We start from the raw sequence: 21478 nt of genomic DNA, 5'->3' as shown, positions 1-21478 counted from the left end.
AAAAAAAAAAAAAAAAAAAAAGAGTATGAAGCAAGTTTTTATCAGTCACATGCAGACATCCCACAAAGGACTCTAGCGTAAACATATATGAACAATTTTGTAAGATCATTGCATTTTTGAATATTTTGCCAAATGTGAATAGTCAAATATATACAAAGTTTCTCTTTTATATTTCCCACTTCTTTATTATTGAGTTTAATGCTCTCTTGTCCCTCCTACTTCGGGTTAAAAAGGAAGATAAATTGATTAAGAGAGCTGTCATCCAATGATTTTAACATAAAATAATTATTTTTCAGTTCAACCAAAATACTATTAAAAAGGCCTCTAATGACCACTTTAGAATGAGGAAGTATCTCCCAGACTTCACTGACAAGGGCTCAAACTTCTAGCTATTCTATTTCTTTGATTTTTCATCCATCTAACAATATTTCTTGGGTGCCTACTAAGTACCAGACGCTGTTCTAGATGCTGGAGATACAGCACGAACAACAGAACAGCTCACAGCTGCTGCGCAGGAAGAGAGAAGGGCGAGAAAGAAAATAAAGCGAAGCGCACGTTATACTGGCTGGTGACGCGGCTATAGCGGAAAAGAGGCACGACAGAGGGACAGGAGCCGCTCAGGTCTGTGTGCGGTGTTCAGCGAAGCCTGATCAGAGAGGGTGACCTTAGAGCACATTCCTGAAGGAGGCAGCTGGGGCTGGGTACAGGACAAGCGCAGTGCAAGGGGAGGGAGAACAGAGGCGCAGGCTGTGTGCAGGAGAGGGCCCAGCATGGCTGCAGGCAGGGAAGGGGCTGGAGCAGCAGAAGACGGGTCATCTTGGTAAGTGCACACGGGGTGCAGGCCACGGAGGGACCTGGGTGAACACCTCGTCTGACAGATAGATCATGTACTGTTTGGTTTTAGTAGGACTGAGCCGTTCCGGTTCAGGGAACAGTGAACGGAAGTTATTGTTTCCCAAATGGATTTGATGCTGTTACTTCTATTCAGGACGTACTCTAGGAAGAGGACATTTTTAAGGGGTCCACTAGAATGTGAAAACTCTCCAAAGCCATCCTACGACTTCATTTGATTCACAATATGGTATTTTATTTTTATTGTTAAAATGGATCCTTACTACAATAACTTACTATAAATTTCTATATCGCTATATTGAGTGAGTTTCCTCTCTAAACAACTGCAAGACAAAACAAATGTTTTAAAAAATCGTTAGTAGTAGTATCAAAATATTATTAAGCAAATTACGGTTTTAAATATTCCCTCATTAAATATTCATCATTTATTAACTGAATATTACTCAGCACCTTCAATGAACTAGGTGCAACTAAAAGTCCTCACAGGCAGTGTCCAGGCCTCACCTCCTGATGACTCAGACAGAAGGCTTCCTTGCCCCAGTGCCGGTACAGCTCAAGGATGCCGATCAAATCACCGATCGCCGTGACAATTGGCAGACAAAGAACAGACTGGATACGCGTCCCTGATTCCAGTCCGGTACCTCTTGGAAATCGTTCATCCTAAAAAAAACAGAAGGGTGAAAGATATAAACTCAGTGAAAGTAATGGAATCATCCGGTTATGATTCTATCAGCAAATTCCTTATGCTCGTCATCAGTAATGAGCAGTCCTTTTCAAAGGAAAACCAAATGATCATGGCCACCATAAACACCGCTTAAGGAAACGCTTATCTTTAGCAACGAGGAACTTATACCCAAATATGGATTTAATGTTTCTTTATCCTTGTACAGTAGAATTTAATTAGTGAATGAATATACATAACTTCATGCAATAATAAAAGCAATTATGATGGTTAACATCCATTTATTCCTCACCTGGTGTGTGCCAGGACTAAGGGATTTACAGGTATAAGGTCACAAGAGAAAATTACTCCAAATGTAAATGCCATAGGAAGGAAATTACATGTATAACATTTCTTCCCTTCTATTTTTAAGGTTAGAATAACACAAAAGCATATGTTAATGAAAGTCATTGTAACTGAACCTCAAAGGCCCATATTAGATATTCAAATCATCCAATAATTACCAATTACCTATCATAAGAAATGAATCGGTTCTTTGACTTAACTTTCTAGCTTAGCAAAATCACTCAAAGGAACACAAGAAACTCAAATGAATTAATATCAAAACGTCAATTCTATGTATTCAATTTCTGTGGTCTACAGGAAGCTTTTCATGAATAGACTGGTATAAATCTATACTTTGTAATTTACAGATATTTTGAAAGCTTGCATATACATACAATAGAACATTTTGAAATGACAACGTATACAGTATCTACTTTTTACGTTTACTTCTTAGAAATGAAGTATATTTGGCATACAACATTGTGGAAGTTTAAGGCACACAACATGCTGATACGTTTATATATTGTAATATGGTCGCCACTGTAGTATATTTGGCATACAACACTGTGGAAGTTTCAGGTTTACAACATGCTGATACGTTTATATATTGTAATATGGTCGCCACTGTAGCATCGTTAATACCTCTGTCAAGCCACATAATTATCTCTTCTTTTTTGGGGTGAGAATAATTAAGATCTAGTCTCTTAGCAAGTTTGATGATTATAATACAGTATTGTTGTCTATATACATTATACTGTGAAACATTTATTTTTAGCACTTTTTCTTTTCTTATTTTTGATAAAGTAACTAGTAACCTGATTTGTTCAAGGCTATACAGATAACTAGTGGCAAAAACAAAATTAATATCTAGATTTTGTGACTCCAATTTAGTAGTTTTTCAGAGCAAATTCATGACACCTATATACTTGTTTGTATGCTTGTCAGTTTCAAAGTCTGGAGCTCATGCAGTGACATTTCATCACAGTGTACACATGCACTGTGGCAGACTGCTCTGAGGGCTCTGTTTTGTCCTGTTCTCTGTACCCATGGCCTTGGTCAGACCCTCCTACACTCAGTCTGGGCCTCCCATGAGATTTGCTTGGCTAACCTGAGGGCAGTGAATTTGATGTAAGCAGAGGCTTGAAAAGTCACTTGCATGTGTCCACTTCTTCTCTCCGACACCTGCCACCATCATAAGAACATGACGCTAGCCTTACTGGTTGGGGTGGTGAGACACACACAGAGAACGAAGGCCACCTAAGACTGGCCAGCTCTTAAGTGATGGCCAGTTGATCTCAGACACATAAGCAAGCCCAGTCAAAGATAGCCCAGATCAGCAGAATGGCCCAATCCAGAGACAGTGAGTGGTGGCTGTATGACCCCACTAAAATCTGGGGCAGTTTGTCACACAGCAATAGCTGACTCATTCATATATATCCTGCTAGGATATGAAACATAAAACAGTAATCATCTAGTCTATATGACTATGAGTATACATTTTTATGCTTAACTATACTGGCAAATGTTGAAAGAACAACTACTCAAATCTACATCTTAGGGGTACGGAAGATACGATTCTTGGAGTACAAAGAATTAGTTTACATACAAATGCATTTATTGATCTGTATCTTGCTTTAAAGCTGTTATAAAATGGCTTAAATTAAAACATCAAGCGTATATGTTATCTTTCTTAATTAAAGACTTCAGGTTACGAATGTCACAAAGGGTAAAAAGCCACTTACCCCAAGGATGTCTTCTACTAGCAACGTTTTTCTGGACTTGGCCACATAGGCAGAGGTGGTGGTGCCCTGGGCGATGGGCCCAGCAGGGATGAGCCTGGGTTTTCCTTCCTTGATTCCAGGTGGGGTAAACACACAAAGGCTCTAGGAAGAAAAAAAGGAATATGTTTTATAGACTTAGGAAAGTCTTTGGCACAGGACGAAAAGATTACTTAACAATCGCGAGAAATCTGTGAGCCAAGGAAAAGTAGAGACATAAGATGAGGAAAGGTGCTTGGCGTGACCAAACTGAGCATCTGAGGTGAAATTCTCTTTCACATGTCCTACGCACACAACACACAGGCTAGATACAGGACTCACACAAATGTCTAGGTGCAGAAAATCTCTTAAAATAGCCTCCGATTTTTATCCACAGAAAATAATAAAATGAAAACAAAATGTAAGCTGTCCTTGGGCTCAAGAAACTATCACACAAGAAACAGACACACTGCACCCCACCGCCCTACAGACGTGCCACATGGCTCTGTAACTACAGGTCAACGTGATTTGGTTATGTTTTTTCATTTTCATTAAAAATCTTTTTCAGAACATTATTTCTATTTTTAATACTCAACCACTCCATTCCTAAAACTGACCTGCCCATAAAATTACAGATTCAGAATACTCTTGGTAAAATTTTTGCTCTTCTCTGCACACACACACCAAAAAAAAAAAAGAAAGGACAAAGCTGGGTGTATCTTTCCGTCTCAAAAGACTAGGTGGGAGGGTAACATTTGAAACTACTTTAAAAGAAATGTTTTTTAAAATATGATCTGTTATTTTGACTAAACCAAATTATATTTTAAAATAAATTTCTACTAAATAAGAATTGCTCATCCAAACAAGTCATCTGGGCATGGGGAGCAATATTTTGACATAACTGTATCATGATTATCTACTCAATTTGAAAAATATTAAAGTTCTGCTAAATTCTCCCAGCACTATACTTTTTTTTTTGCCGTACGTGGGCCTCTCACTGTTGTGGCCTCTCCCATTGTGGAGCACAGGCTCCGGACGCGCAGGCTCAGCTGCCATGGCTCACGGGCCCAGCCGCTCCGCAGCATGTAGGATCTTCCCGGACCGGGGCACGAACCCGTGTCCCCTGCATCGGCAGGCGGACTCTCAACCACTGCGCCACCAGGGAAGCCCCCAACACTATACTTTTATTTTATTTTTAATTGGAGTGCTGTGACTTAAGGATGATGCCCTTTTGAAGCAGTGAGTATTAGGCAATCCTCTGAAGCTAAAGATGTTCCTATTAACGCTTGCTAGCACTAAGCTAGGTCCAGGTGAGGACAATGAGCTGGATGTGGTTATTACTTTTTAGACAACGTGGTTTTCAAGCTTCGTAATGTCGAAGAGCCCTTTCTTCAAGTGAAATCTTACAGTCACAAGACAGTGAACCCTATAAACTTGAGCTACTTCAGTCACTGGGAGCAGAGAGGAGGAAAAGAGCTTTGGCTCTCACCCCACCTGCTTTAAGTAAGTCGTCATTATCTAAAGATTACAAGTTAAGTTCAAAATATTTTTATTCATTAATATATCTACATTAGTTAGGATTGTGTTTAAGTAGTAATTTGCTATTATGCCTGTGAAAAATGCTTTTTGAATGCATCTTTTAAAAAGGATTAAGCTTAAAATGTTGAAATACAAGTTACACACTTTAAAAAGATTTTTACAATTCAACTACACGTAAGATGATAAATGACAAATGCACTTTATTTTTAAAGAGGCTAGAAATCAGTCACTGTTTTTATAGTTACTATAATGTACCAATATACATAAGACATAAACGAAGTAAGACTTTCATTAGATTTAGTATCTATGTGGCAATACAATTCAGTGTGTCACCCCTTCTTAAGATTGAGAGAGAGTAGCGAAATGATCCAAGGACAGGAAGAGAGATGACTGCAAGAAAAAATGTTAAAGGACGTGGTATAGTTAGCCTGAATAAAAGTCAGAATTGACAATGATTTTTCCAAACTATGACAAAGTTAATCGTAAGAAGGATGCTGAGTAATGTTTCTTTACTCAACCAGAGTCAGAACTGCAGGAAACGAACTTAAATTGACCTGAATCATTTAGTTAAGTCTTAAAGAACTTCCCATGACAGCAATAGAAAGTAAACTCTAAAGCAAGCTCCCGACAGAAGCTTTGGATTTTTTTAAAATAGTTGTTGACTTTATTTGTTTGTTGTTTGAAGATATACAACAGATATCTCTTTTGGATGACTTTGCTATATGCCCTTTAAGGCTGGATTTAATAGTATCTTCATAATATCTTCATTTAGCTTCATAATTCAATATGACAAAATAGCTTACACATACACATTCCTAGGTTATTAGGTCATTTATTTAATATAAAACATTTATTGCCTCTGTGTAGGCTTTCTATATGATGCACGAGAAACAGACAAGCAAATACTGCACCTTGGGTATATGGAAAGCTATTTTACATACTAGATTTGCTGAAAATAAATGATTTAGAAATCTTTCAATTACTTGATTGATGTAGAAAACTCCTTGTGGAAGATAATTATCAAAAAAATAAATAATTTTTTACAGTGGGAACTTTATACTTGTTTTACTAATTAGGTTATGATTTTTGTTCATACTTACCAAACAGAAATGTTTACAAATGAGAGCTGAGGGCAAGTGCTAACAAAATTTTGAATAAGTTGTCATATGAAGGCCAAAAGCTCAGATAGGAAGGGAAAATGAGGACCAACCTAGACAGACACCTGTTTTTTGACGTTTTTACAGCTTCAATTTTTCTCCTCTGTGCACTTGGTAGTTTCCTACTCTTTTTGGATGGCATTTTTTTTTAACTCCATACGATTCACCTGTGCAACAGCTCCGTCCATGACCTCCATTTCTGATTAAAGATCAATCACTGGTTTGAATTGTGTGTTCTGCAATAGCATATTCTGTATGATCTTTGTAGTGGAACAGGCTCATGGGCAGCTATTACTGCAAACAGACAATGTCGATAACGAACCTCCAAATTAGAGGCTAAATTTTACATGTATTCAGGAACGGAGAAAAGTTTATTAAACATACCTTTATTTACTCCACAGAAATAATCAAACAGATAGCTGTGTATCAAATAGTCTTCTTTTTCCCACTGGCTGAACTGACACTTTCATCATATACTAAATCCCCAAGTACACTTGGGTCTGCTTCTGAACTCTCAATTTTGTACCACTTGGTTTATTTGCCTAGCACACTATTTTAATTACCGTAAGTTTATAGTACATGTTGTGATCTGGCAAGGCGAGTCTTGCTTGGGTTCTTCATGTTTCAAAATAATCGTAATTTATGAGACATATTTTGCATTCTTCATTGGTGAAGGGCCTGCATTAATGCATTAACAACTGATGGGTGTAAATAAGTTCTAAAGAAACTTAAAAATGAAGTAAGGGCTTTATTTTTCAAGATCAATCATGATGAATTTTTAAAGACGTATTTTTAATTTTTAATACAATGCTTAAAGGTTACGTTCCATTTAAAGTTATTACAAAATATTGGCTATATTTCCCGTATTGTAGAATACATCCTCGGAAGCCTATCTTACAGCCAGTGGTTTGTACCCTCCACTCCTCCATGCCAATCATTATGAATTTTGACATAAGAATTTGACTGGGATGTTCAGATTAATAAGATGAAAAAGATTATACTCACTATTTATTTTCATAGGTGGATGAATGAAAACTTTCATCAAACATCACTACATAACATTTTAAACGTATTAAGACTATTATGCATACATTTACAATCTATAACATGCAGCATTGAAATGAGTCTCTAAAATTAATTTCTGCTTTAATGTTGTATGAATCTATGAAAACTTTTATTAACACAAACATTTTTTAGAGGCTAGAGATGAAAACTACACGAAAACTAAAAACAAGGAAAAGGTTCAAAGTTTCAAACCTCAACCACCTCTACCCTTTCCAGAGAAGAGCATCACTGCATTCCGGGCGTGCACCTGCCCACTGATGCTCTGCACCTTCATTCCCACCTGACAGCCCTGCAGGTGGCTTGACTGTTGTTAGGCCTTTCCCCTCCCAACACCAGCAAGGAGACTGGCCTAAGAGCTAGAAATCAATCCAGAGGCGAGGCCATGCAGTAGTAGGGGATGAATTAGCTCTTTCAATATTTCAAAGAAACTCATTATGAACTACCCAATATTTTTGTGATAACAGTACATTTCGTAAGTATTTCTAAAGTTAAATAATTTAAACTAGAGAAGATTGGTAACGGTAGTCATAATGAATAAGTTGGCTCAACGAAGGAATAAAAAGCATTCAAATTAGTTAAAAAAATCTAATTTTGAGAAATAGATTTGGTGGGAAAAGAGTCATAGAATAGACTATCACACATTATTTCTTAAAAACCAGGATTTTTTGATGAATTGGGAAATTGATTCACTGACATCAACTAAAGAGAGAAGTCTACTTCACTTGGTAAACAGTTGCTCTCATCTTTCTTTCCATGAGCGATTCAAAGATCACTTGATTCGTGAAACTTCACTTGCATGTTAAGGCTTCAACTCACAACCAGTTAAATTTTGGAACCACTTTTTAAGAAGAAAGAACATTATTTAGGCTTACCATTAAGTTATTTTTCTTATAGACACTAGATGGCACTGGAGAGTAGATGAATGTAGATCCGGGCAGAGGGCGTGAGCCAGGAACCCCGCGTCCGCTGGACCTTGAACCACGTGCCTAACTTCGTTAGCGTAATTCTTAGAAATAAACCTACTAAAGTCACTGTGCATTGAACAAAGTCACACAGTTACTCTAAACTACTGGCTGTAAACTGGTTTCTAAGCTAATACACAAACGCTATCTATGAACTTACTTTATGAATTATAAAGTTTGACGTATGATTAGAGATCACTAGGTTTCCAGCTTTCACAAACCACTAATTACAGGCAACACAAGAAAAACTATAGTAATGACATTATAAAAAATGTTACATAGTAAGTGGAGTATGTGACTAGGTGTGAAAGAGAAAACCTGTAGAAACATTAAAAAGTGAATTAAGCAAAATCTTAATCATGGAAAAATCAGTTTTGCCCAACAAACATTTCAAGAGTACCTTGTATATGTTATGTGTCAGACACTGGTACTGGTCAGAACACAAAAGGCTTCCTTTCCCAGCTCCAGATTTCTCACAAATTGCTTCTTCCTTTACTGTCCCTTCTTGTCTATTAAGGAAGAGGCCTCCTAAGCCCTGCTCCACCAGAGGGCTCATCATCCAAGCTCTTTTCAGTGTCACCAACCCCAGCACCCCTGCCAGCCCCATCAACACCTTGGTTCCTCTCTGTTCGCACGTAAGGTCCGGTGCGTGATTAACTGTGGATTTCTTGATTTCTCCTACTGGTTGTACATTCTTTGAGGACAGGAATGATGTTTTATTTATCTTTGTATGCTCGGCAATTTAGCACAGTTTTGGGTACCTGGCAGGTGTCTGAAATGGTCTGTTAAATAACATGCATGATGTAACATTTAACCAATGGAGGTTAAATTCAGACTTAGAAAGTTTAAGACTCTTGTCGAAGTCCCAAAGTGGTGAATTGGAACTCACACAATCCAACTCCAGAATCAAAATTCTTTGGAAAACTAAGCTGCTAACTGGGAAACCTGCCTTCTCTTCCCAAGCTCTGAGACAGTGTAGACAGCACAGGAATTCTCTCTCCCGAAGGGCTGTCCCCAGTGGAGTGTGAGTACAGAAGTACAGGAAACTATTCTGGTTCATCAATGTGCCCCACGGCTAGCGACTGCCTGACCAAGGCTGGGGCTCAAGAAACAGTGTTAAATAAATGTCCTACCAGCTTTTTAAAACACATTATTTCAACACTGCTTTCAATTTCTTCCATTTACTGGTCTATTAGTTTTCTATCATCATTTGCATTAAATGGAGCAATTTATATTTTCCTCAAAAACTGTCCATTTTATCTAGATTTTCACATTTATTAATGTAAGTATCCTCTCATAATTTGTCATTTTCACTCTATTGTTTTATTACCTTCAAAATGATTGTGATAATCATATTTTATGCTTTATTGTTAGTGCTTTAATACCGCTTAGGTTGTTTTCTATCATCTCCTAAACTTTCTATGTTTTCTTTAAATTTTTCCTCTCTGGTAATATGAATGTGTCTTTTAAATTCTCCTAGTATAACTTTTGATGTATTTAAATATTATTTAAATTATATTCCTCAATGCATCAATTTCAGAAATTAAATTTTTTCTACTGATTCTCATTTACGAAAAAAGAAATTAATACTTTTATAAGTATAAGAATGTTATAGTCCCTGCCATGTCTGTCTTAATCCTTGGTATTTATTCATATAGACTAAAAATTTTATCTCAGTCCATTTGGGTTGCATTATTATAATTTTGTCACTAAAGTATATATATTTTGTTTTGAAAGTGAGTTATTAAGAAACACTTTCTAACTACGATTCAAAATCCAGAGACAATTTTTAAAAACATTGATAAATCTATAATATGCTACCTTTCACGTACAAAGGAAGAAATATAAGAAAATATACATGTATCTGCTCATTGTTAAAAAAATGTTTTATTTTATTTAATATGGTTAGCTTACATTTTAGAAGTATGTCAACATCTGTTGCAAGCAATATGGCAGATTAGATAATTTGACATGCCTGAAAAAAACAATTTTAAAATTATTTAAAAGCTGGATAAAGTATATTTCACAAATATTTTATAATGCATCGCCGGGCTGAGAAGAATGGAGGAATCCACAGAAATCTAAAAGGAAGCAGATAAAGGAACCCTGTCAGGTAAGCAAATCCCAAACTGTCTTTTTCTTGAGAGCATCAACTAAAGCCTAGATATAGAGTTGACGCTTGAACAACATGGGTTTGAACTGTGTGGATCCATTAATTTATTTCAATAAATGCCGTGGTCACATCTGCGGCTGATTTGAGTCTGCAGATGTGGACCCGTGGATACTGAGGGCCGACTGTAAAGTTATATGTGGATTTTCAGCTGCATGGATGGGGCCAGGACCAGCAAAGGGCTATGGGCTCATCTTAGTTTGAAGGGTGAATATACTTACAGCTGCAAGGGGATTACAAGGAAACCAGATTATCTTGGATTTATTGCTGGAGGGAAAATAAAAATCTCCTCTGAAAAATAATAACTGCACATCATGTGGATTTGAGGCTTGAATCTATACCACTCAGTAGTCTGAAAAAAAATCTCAACTAGACAATTCGATTAAAATTGTCCTGAATTGATACTGCCTTAGGTGATTGACAAAAACAAATACATATCCAATCTCTAGAAATATAACAGGAAAGGAACTTCAATAGCCTCAAGAATATCCATTTAAAAGGGCCAAAGGAATATGATTTATGGTTAATAAATAAAAGGCATGAGCATATAAGTCACCATCGATGAAAGGCAGATGAAACAAAAGCCAAGAAACTAATTTCAGAAAGAATATGAAACAATACAAGAGAGGTATAGTTAGTCATATTTCAAGAAATAAAAGATAAACTTGAAAATATGTCCAGGGGACAAAGAAAAATGAAGGACTGAGACAAATCTAAAAACCACCAAAATGTAACTAATTATAGTCAATATATGGAGAGATAATATTTATCAACCTGAATTCTCCATCCAGCAAAAATATCTTTCAAGAAAGCAGTGAAAGAAAGATATATTCAGACACACAAAAATGAGAGAGTTTCTTTCAAATCAGCAGATTCTCGCTCAGGGAAGTTCTCCGACACAGAAAAAAACTGATTCCAAATGTCAGACCTGAGATATAAGAAGAAATGAAGAGCAAAGAAACTGGTAATTAGGTAGATATATCTAAAGAAACACCTCAGTGAACTTCAGACTTCAGACAGTATGTCTTCTTCCTATCCAGAGAAACCACTGGGTTAAGGAAGTAACGAGGGCCTCACTACCTATGTGGAATGCATAAAAGGAAAAATACAGTGAACAGAACACAGCCATTATCCCCTAAAATTATCCTCCCAGGGAGACAAGGTCTCTGCTTTCGTGAGGCTTATATTCTAGTGAGAAAGCCAGATAAGCAAATAATCGAACAAATCACAGATAAATATGTAATTACAGGTTCAGCTAAATTCTATGACGGAAAAGTATATGACATTAAGAAAGCATAGCAGGGGCTGCCCTGGTGGCGCAGTGGTTGAGAGTCCGCCTGCCGATGCAGGGGACACGGGTTCGTGCCCCGGTCCGGGAAGATCCCACATGCCGCGGAGCGGCTGGACCCGTGAGCCATGGCCGCTGAGCCTGCGCGTCCAGAGCCTGTGCTCCGCAACGGGAGAGACCACAGCAGTGACAGGCCCGCGGGCCCGTGTTCCACAAAAAATAAAAAAGAAAGCATAGCAGAGTGGAATTTGACTTAGGAAGGTCAGAAAAAGCTACAGTTTTGCTATGTACCCTGCTGCTCCTAGGGTTATACGGTTAAACAGGATACACTTGGCCCCTGAGATGCGGCAGAGAAAGGAGTAATGACCCTAGAGAGAACCACATAGAGTATATTAACTGACCTGAGGGGTTTAGAATAAGCCCACTAAAGCCTGAAAAGACTTGGCATCCTCCCTCAATTAAGCTACAAAAGGGAATGATAAGTAAAAGTGAAAGAATTAGAATTGATACACAGAGAACTACATTTTGGATTTTATAGATACAAAAGCGTTTTCTAAATCATAATCACGCAGAAGTATGCAAACAATGAAGTGAAAATTATAGCCAAGTGATTAACAGCATGGGGTTTGGGAATCTAAATCCAGGCTCCAAGAGCCAAGCACCGTTGGAGGTGCCCACACTGCAGACCCAGGCCTCGAGGCGCCCGCCGCTTTTCGACCTCTGCACACAAGGTCTCCCCGTTCTCCCCATTCTCTTTCACGTGGAGCAGAAGAGGGCCGACCCACCGTGGCAGCCTCGGCTTAGGGTTCATATCATTTCTTTTCAGGTAAACAGCTAGAATGCTGAGTCCACGATCCAGGTTTCAGTAGAGAATCTGACTGGTCCCCGTTTGGGTCACAGAGAGCTGTGATTGAAGGTCAGGGGTCACATGAAACAAACACGGCTGCCATGGCCAACCCCTGTGGGTTGTCTGGAGATGTTGGGGAAGGAGTAATGAGATGTGGACTATCACAGTTACATGATAATAAACATACCAGAAATCATAAAAATTATGGCAAATTATATAATAATTTTCTGAAAGGAAGTTTTGATTTTTAAGTAAAAATCTCAAATTTTAGAAACAAATTTTTGGAATGAAGAGGAAAGAGATCTGTTTGCTATTTTAGTAGCTTAGCCATTCCAAAACACTACCGGTGTGTAAAACATAAAGTATTTACAAGTGGGAGTAATTGTGCATAATTCAATTTACTAAACCCTCTTGTTGACTGTTTATGCGAAAGGCACTAGGAGAGATGCTAGGTGAATACAGAAATGGATAAGGAAAGGCCCTTGTCCTAAAGAGCTTTTAATCTTGTAACACAGATTATCACAGCGCAAGGGGAAACGAGGACCGTGCAAATGGAGAGGGTCAGTTATGAGCTAAGTCGTTCAGCCAATAAATACTTTTTGTGCAACTACTGCTGTGCTCTATTCCTATTAACATTTTATATAATATAAATATTATATAAATATTATACTATATATTTTGTGAGTTTTGATTACTCACAGAAACAAATATCACATTGCAAAAATACGTCTCAAATAACAATACCAAACGCACAAGAAATACACAGTAAAAGTTTGCAAAATAACCTTGTAACGGAGTCTTATATATTTCGGCTATGAATATAGGTGTTATTGGTTCAGAACATTTTTCTAAAATGTTACATATGTGTTGATACCATAATAAAACTCAAGTGCCAGTAATGGAATGCCTCGAAATACTTTTGAAAGTGCCTATGCAAGCTGCACTTGACAGTGGACTGTGCTTGCAGTGAGTCAAACCAGAAACACAGGGTCTGCCTGGCGTACCAAAGACTGGACCAGGCACCCCTGGGCAGCCCCATGCCACCAAACAGTCTGAGCCACGGCCACCACAGCTCAGGAATCTATACCTAGCAACTCCATCCCTGCACTTTGAGAGTCATTTAAAAACTATCTAAAATATTCACATAAAACTTCTGCTCTCGTTTTCTTCTACTGTGGATTGTGTGTGAAAAAAGGGCATAGACTGTCCCTGACATCCCAGCCCACAGTGATGAAAGAACTTCTATACCAAACAGTAAGTCTAGATATGCCATTCAGAAAATACGATACCACAAACCAAAACCAAAACGATAACAAATATATGATTTTATGCCTAAATGTCACCATGTTGGCAAAATTCCCAACTGGTAATAACCACATATAGAAACAAAATACAAAATGAGCTTTAAGGTACTTAACTGTGACACATCTATTAAGTTGTTTGTAACATAATAGTTTATCTTTTTAAAGAAGCTTATAACATTCTCTTATCTAGAGCACCTGTATCTAAATTTAGATACTTACATTATTACACTCTCCAAGGAAATACAATGCAAATCCATCAGCTTTTGTGGCTGCCAAAGTAATAAAAAAGGAAGAAACTAATCTCAATGGAAGAATATAACACGCGTGAATTCTATAAGGTGAGACCTCAAATACGAGTCTTTTGAATGGATTTGTTAGCAAAATTAACGGTCATGCAGTAAACTGAACAAAATAATTTATGGCTTTACTGAATCACATAATTAGAATATTAGCTATTGCAATTTTTAAGATGTGACACCCTCAAATGCATACAGCAATGTACTATGTAATAATACATCTGTCAAAATGTGAATATCAGAACTATTAGAAAATATTTTAAAAATTTGAGACTTACATTTAATTTTTAAAGTATTTAAAACTAGACAAAGTGATATTCATAATACTGGATAACCAATAATATAGGCATCAACCGGAAAGAACGATGTACATATGCTTACATCTCATCAGTGAAGAGAACATAATTTAACTTTATCTTCGGTTTAATTTTTCTACTAGGAGGAATATAAAACGTTTCTTACCAATTTTAATGATGCTACTCAATTCATAGAGGAGTAGTTGGTTGTCTCCTCCTGTATCCAACCGTTGTTCTATATAGCTGTTTAGTTCGTATACAACTCCCTGCATATTTGTATCTTGATACTATGAATAAAAAAAAGACATAATTAAAGATAATAAAATAAAAATTCCTTAGTTTGTAAAACATACTATTAATATATATGGCTTTATGTTAATAGCTATTCATTATGCTTTTATAGAGCGTGATTTAAATATTATGATCTACTATAAACACAGATTGAAAATTAAAATTGCTACAACTTACTCAGAATTATCTATAGACTCCATGCATGCTATTTATGTTAAAACATCGAATGTTACAAATTACAATTTTGTTTCTGAAGTTTTATATTGATATATGATGTATCAGGCAACTAGATCAGTAAAAACAGTTCGAAAGTTTGCTAACTGAAGGAAACATCCTAATATGCTAGAAAAGTCCCCCTGTGCATCGCACCGGGTGAAACACAGTTTATTACTCTCCACTCACTTGGGTCCACGTGGCGACCACTCTAGTCTGACCTCAACTCTGCCACTAGAACGAGATCAGGAGCCGCTGCCGTAGTAGCAGCAGCCCCGCTGCAAGCCCGTGGCCCTAGGCTGCACCGCGGTGCAGGAACAACAGCAGGTGGACAAAGGTCTGGGAAGAAGGTGGAAGCGAAACTGCTATAACCAGCACTGTGTCTTCTTCAAAGGGCTGAAAACAGTCTTCTAGTGAGCTTCCCTGCTACACAGCTTGCCTTCCTAAGCCTCTTCTCCTAACATCAACCATGGCGAATTTAAAATAAAATAAAATTCTGTGGCTCAAAACACTCTTGGGGTTTTTCCCACTGTACTTAGAACAACAGCCTCCTCCCAGCGTGGCCTTCGCACTGCAAGATGTGGTTATTTTCTGCCTCGGAATCCGTCTAGCCACCTCTCTCTCTCTCTCTCTCCCTCTCTCCCTCTGTCTCTCTCTGTCTCTGGCTCTGTCTCTCTCTCTCTCTCTCTCTCTCTCTCTCTCTCTCTCTCTGTCTCTCTCTCTCTCTCTGTCTCTCTCTCTCTCTGTCTCTGTCTCTCTCACTCTCGCCCTCTCTCCCTCTCTCTCTCTCTCTCTCTCTCTGTTTGTCTCTCTCTCGCCCTCTCTCTCTCTCTCTGTCTCTCTCTCTCTCTCTGTCTGTCTCTCTCTCTCTCTCTGTCTCTCTCTCGCCCTCTCTCTCTCTCTCTCCCTCTCAGCAGGCCTATTGCTTGCTGTTACTGTTGAACACCTGTGAAATGAATAAAGAATGGCTGAACCAATCAGTCAATCGTTCCACAGACATGCGCAGCCAATCCTGACAACCTACTATACGTAGGAACACTTCTAGAAACAAAAAATGCTAGAGCATGAACAAAATAAAGTTCCAGTCCTCAAGGAACTTACATTCCCGTTGTTAGAGAAGAAGTAATCTACACGGTGTGAAGGAAGGCAGTGGTCACGGTGCAGAAAGGAGAGCTGGGACGGCTGACAGTAAATGCATTTGAAGGGAGAGGGCTACCTTTTAAATAGGATGGTCAGGGAAGGGAAGGTTCAGTGACATGAGATATGGGGACAGACTCCAATGAAACTTAGAACCCGTAAGGGCTGAAGTCTGCCCATCATCCACCACCTTTCTTGGCTTCTGCCCTATTAACAGACTCAAGTTCCAGCAGGCCCCAGAAAATCAAGTATCAAGGATGACTTGTCAAGAGATGAATACACACCAAAGGGAATGGATTAGATTTAGCTGATGTATAGAAACCTCGGAAACAAAGGAGAACGGAATAGGCTGGAGCTACTCGCAGGTGCTGGAACACGCTAGAATAAAGATGATGGTGGACCAGGCAAGTTTTTCATATGGGTGCAAAAAGCAGAAGTACTGGCTTCAGTGCGCCAGTGCTTGCTTGGCTAAAACCTATTCCCCAAAATGGCTATGGCTGACATTAAATGAAGCTGAAAACCAGAACTTCCCTGGTATATATTCCAACCTTGGCAACACTGGAATGCTAGAGTGGATTTGTCCTGTACGACCTGTTTACCCATCCCCTAGCTATGTTCCACGGGCACTCCCTTCATCGAGGCCACGAAAAATGCACCCCGAGGCCACACCCGCCTGGCCTGTGTGAAGAGCTCTGCGGTGTGGGCCTCGGATGACTAGGGGCACCACCGCCCTCCAACAGGGTCCCCTGCTTCACTGAGAAGATGGGATCTTGGCGTCGAGGGGACAAGAGGCAGCACATAATCTCCAGAGGTAAGGTATTGTTAGCAAAATGGACAAAACTGAAGCTGCTACCAGAATGACCTGGCCAGCAGAGCTCTTCGACATTGGATCAAGCACTTGATCAGTGTTCCTGGAACTGAAATAGATAGGGCGACCTACTATTTTTTCATTTGTCTGGAGAGAGAAGTTCTGGGTTAAGCGAACAAAAATCTGACTTAATTACCACAGCAGGAAGTCAGGTACCTCAGTGAATTCCAGACTTGAGCCACTTCACAGAACTTCCTGAATAAAGCCAGGGGAGACCAGGTCCCCTCGAGGAAGGATTCTGATTCACAGCCCCAACTTCACAGTGCTTCTTCCTACATTCCCCAAAGAGGTCTGCTGTCTTTAAGCTGGGTAACTGTGCACTGGGCGAACGGGAAATCAGCAGAGTGATAGTGAAAACGTGCGTAAGAATCAAGAACACTTGAAATTCCGATGCCTACAAAACCTGACAGCGTTGTATGGGGTCGCAAAAGCTTTTGTTGTTTCTTATCATCTGTAAAAGGATCCTATTTGAGCTATTCCAAGTTTTGAAGAACTCCAGAGAAAATATTCTACTCTAATATACCCTTTCTTCCTTACCGCTCATCAGAACCACTCATTCTATAACCCCCCCACCCCAAAGTCCTGGGAAAGAGCTTATCTGAGACTGAAGCCAAGAGATAGAGACTGAGTCTTAATGACAGACTTTGAACCCCTAGACCCAGCCATGCAAAAGCCTTCAAGCCTAAAATTCTATCCCTAGGCATTTCTTTTTCATGAATCAATCCATTCTTCGAATATACCCTCTTTTTGGTGGGGAAGGGATACTTTAGCTAGTTTTAAGGTGGGTGTTTAGTCACTCAATAGAGGAGTCCCTATAAAAATGATATACAGACTGACCCTTTTCTCTGACAATGTAATTCTGACAATAGGCCCTTTAAAATGACCAGAATGCAGTGCTGACATTAATGACCAGCTGTCCTCCATCTCTTTTGGACAGGAAATGGGTTGTCACACACAAGTGAGAACAAGAAGCCATTGGGGTTATGGACAGTTTATCATGAGATTTCCTGTCAAGTCTCTGGGCTTCATTTTTTTCTTTTGTGTAACAAGAAGATCGAAATATATTGTCTTTAAAATACCTTTCAACAGTAACCTTCTGTGATGATCTATGACCTCCGTTTTGTTGTTGTTTATATTAAACTTCAAATTCTAATCTTGAATCTAACAGATGGGTTAGTACACCCTGTCTGCTTTGATAAGCAATGACAATTGCATAAATCTCATAAGAGAAAAATGTTTAATTATGATTACTAAACTATACAAATGTAATATTACCTCTAAAATATTAAAGATGTACCTCCATAGTTAGTGGATCATTCAAACCATAAAACACTGAAAATTTTAAATTATGTATAAATGTGAATAACAGGAATAATTAGTATTTGGTTCTTAGCCTTACGGCCATCTTGCTGGCCATGAGCCCTAACACGAGAGGGAAGGAAGACGCAACAAGTGGAGATGAACATCCAAAAACGTACTTCTCTTACGGAAACAACATGATGAAGAAAGTTTACTAAGGGATCGATTCCATTCAGTTGAATAAACTTTCAATCCTATGTCTTGACTAATAGAAAATTACAATAGTATATTAATGAAGTTGTTAAGAACTTGTGTTTGCACAGCATTTTTAACTTCACAAAGTCCTTTCACCACTGCCTTTATTAAAAGAACCCATATAAAGTATATACTGAGTATCACTGAGACATTCCTCAATCAAGATGAGTTAGAACTCTAAGGTACAATGAGATGGGCGGTATAAACCTTAGAATCAAACTGGACATGGCCAACCTCATTTTCTGTTCCACGCTGGTTTTCATGCAGTACTTGCTTTTCATTAGAGCAACCACTAAAACAATGGATTTGCAGAGATATGACTTCATTGACAGGACTGTAGTGACCTAACATTAAAACTGGGAACTATGTCAGGTTACTACTGAAACTGTGAGCTCCAGCAAGCTCTGACAGACGGTTTTGTTTCCCATGAAACAATGGGATGTCCTAAATCCCATTCGTATGTCCTGAATCATCCCTGTGGGTTTGTTGTGGTACCTAACGGCATTTGGAACACAGTTTGGGAAGCAGGGGAACGGCCACTCTTTCACCCAGAGGGAAACAGTATTTTATGAGACACAGTGGTAATGAATGGAGAAGTATTAACTCTTGGTTCAGAAAGAAAGCTGAGACCTGGTCTCACCAGAAGAGTAAATGTCCTCAGACTTGCTAAAGTGAATTAGGTGTTGAAACACAGATTGGAAGAGTTTAGAGGCAATTCAAGAATGGAATGGGAGAGAGAACAAGATGACGTCTGTGACGCCTGCTGGCGCCAGGAGCCCATGACTCCGTGAGGGGTTACTGACATATCTCAAAGCACTGCAACAAACACACTAGAAAACAGAGTGACATGGGGGTTAAGCTGGCTAAGTACTTAAAAGCATGCAAAATGAGCTCTTAGTTTCCAGTATGAAGCTCAATGTTTGAATAATATCGTCTCATCATCATTCTTTAGATTTTTCCTGTTCCTTTTTTAAATTTACCTTTTTTTTAAAAAAAATAACTTTTTGTTTTGATGTAATTTCAAACCTACAGAAAACTATAAGACTAGTACACGAAACTCCTGCATACCAACAATTATTTACATTTTGTCATATTTGCCTTATCCTCTTGGTAAATTCTTTCCCTTCCTTCCTTCCTCCCTCCTTCTTTCTCCTTCTCCTCCTTCTTTTTCTCCTTCTTCTTTCTCTCTCTTGCTCCGTCTTTTCTATCTATCTATACACACACACATATATACACACAACAGTAATATATATTTTTTTCTGAATATTTGAGAACAAGTTGGTATGCTCCTTTTACCCAAACCTTCAGTATATATTTCCTAAGAAAAAGAATATTAAGGGACTACACTGAATTTGTACACTGAACGTGAGAGCCATAGTTACAATGCAGTTATCATAATCAGAAAAATTAACATTGCTACAACAATATTAGCTAATTAAAAATTCACATTCATAGAGAACAAACATGTGGACACCAAGGGGGGAAGTTGGGGGGGCGGTGGGATGAACTGGGAGATTTGGATTGACGTGTATACACTAATATGTATAACATAGATGACTAATAAGAACCTGCTGTATAAAAAATTAATTAATTAAATTAAAATTTAAAAAATTCACATTCAAATTTCATACCTTGTCCCAATAATGTCTTTATAATTATCCCCCGCTCAGTGGTCCAGGTTTGAACTCCAGATCATATATGGCATCTAGTTGTCGTGTCTTTTTGGTATACTTTAATGTGGAACAATTCCACAGTGTTTCTGTGTTCAAGCCTTTCTTGAACTTGATGTTTTTGAAGAATATGGGCCAATTTTGATTTGTCTGATATTTTCTCAAGATTAGATTCAGGTTCTGTGTTTTTGGCAACAATACAATGAGGTGATGAAGCTAGAATACTATCAACCAACCTACATTTGCTATTTGGCATTCTACTGGGAAGAAGAGCTTTCTGTTTTCCCTCATTCATTCATTTACATGAGCCTGGACTCACAGATGCTTATTTTATTCAACATGTGTAATTAATATTAATTAATACTGTTATACATGCATTTTAATGCTCAAATTGTCCCAGATTTGACCAATGAGAAGCCCTTTAAGATATCTCCTACGCCCTTTTGACAAATTTTCATGATGCTTTCAAGACTTTCTTACTTTCTCATCAAATATTTTGCTAGCGCTTGAACCAGCCATTTCCGTTTCTTAAAAGAAGTCCTAGATCCTTTTAGTGGCAAATGACATTTAAAATCTAAGAGCTGGAGCTATATGTGCCCACTGTTGTCATTGCTTCTAGGCTTCTTATCAACACAAATATAATATATATATATGAGAGGGCCTTATGTAAATATATATATACATATATACAAATATGTAATTCTTTACTTATTTATTTATAAATACATGTAGAGTAAAAGATTAAAAACTATGAGTTCTTACTGATACTTTCAATTTCAACCAAACACCACAGTGCACACATTCTAATATTCCCCATTTCTATATCTGTAATTCCTCACCCAACAATGAAATATCTTACTGACAATGACTATAACATATTTACATATTTTCTCAAGCCTAGAACATACGGAAGTAGTTTCAGAATTGTTAAGCCATGTCACTGAAAATAGCAAACCTACTAACTAGTTGTCAATATGTTTTAGATTTTTAGGTAAATGTAAGAAATACTAAAATATACAAAAATGAAATGTACAATTCATTAAGTTTTGACAAACAGATACATTCTTGTAACATATACACTAATTAAGACACACGAAATCACCATACAGGACTTAGTTGCATTTCTATTCACAGACTATCTGAAAAAGCAATTAAAATAACAATCTCATTTACAATAGTATGAAAAAGAATAAAATACTTAAGAAT

General features: G+C 38.0%; 1 protein-coding gene across 1 annotated transcript in view; it reads right to left on the bottom strand.

Annotated features, from left to right (window-relative positions):
• PDE10A (phosphodiesterase 10A) overlaps window positions 1–21478 on the bottom strand; it is a 108934-nt gene that overhangs the window by 74431 nt on the left and 13025 nt on the right. The window contains exons 2-5 of the mRNA XM_024763635.1: window positions 14706–14826; window positions 14167–14216; window positions 3601–3741; window positions 1344–1512 (exon numbers count right to left, since the gene is read on the bottom strand). Coding sequence (XP_024619403.1) covers window positions 1344–1512; window positions 3601–3741; window positions 14167–14216; window positions 14706–14811 — 466 coding nt within the window. The 5' untranslated portion in view covers window positions 14812–14826. The remainder of the gene's footprint in view (window positions 1–1343; window positions 1513–3600; window positions 3742–14166; window positions 14217–14705; window positions 14827–21478) is intronic.

Source organism: Neophocaena asiaeorientalis, unplaced genomic scaffold (assembly GCF_003031525.2).
Source record: "Neophocaena asiaeorientalis asiaeorientalis breed wild unplaced genomic scaffold, Neophocaena_asiaeorientalis_V1.1 scaffold704, whole genome shotgun sequence".
NCBI classification, from domain to species: Eukaryota; Metazoa; Chordata; class Mammalia; order Artiodactyla; family Phocoenidae; genus Neophocaena; species Neophocaena asiaeorientalis.
Note: the sequence above shows the minus strand (reverse complement) of the source record. Positions and strands in the feature narration are given on the sequence as shown.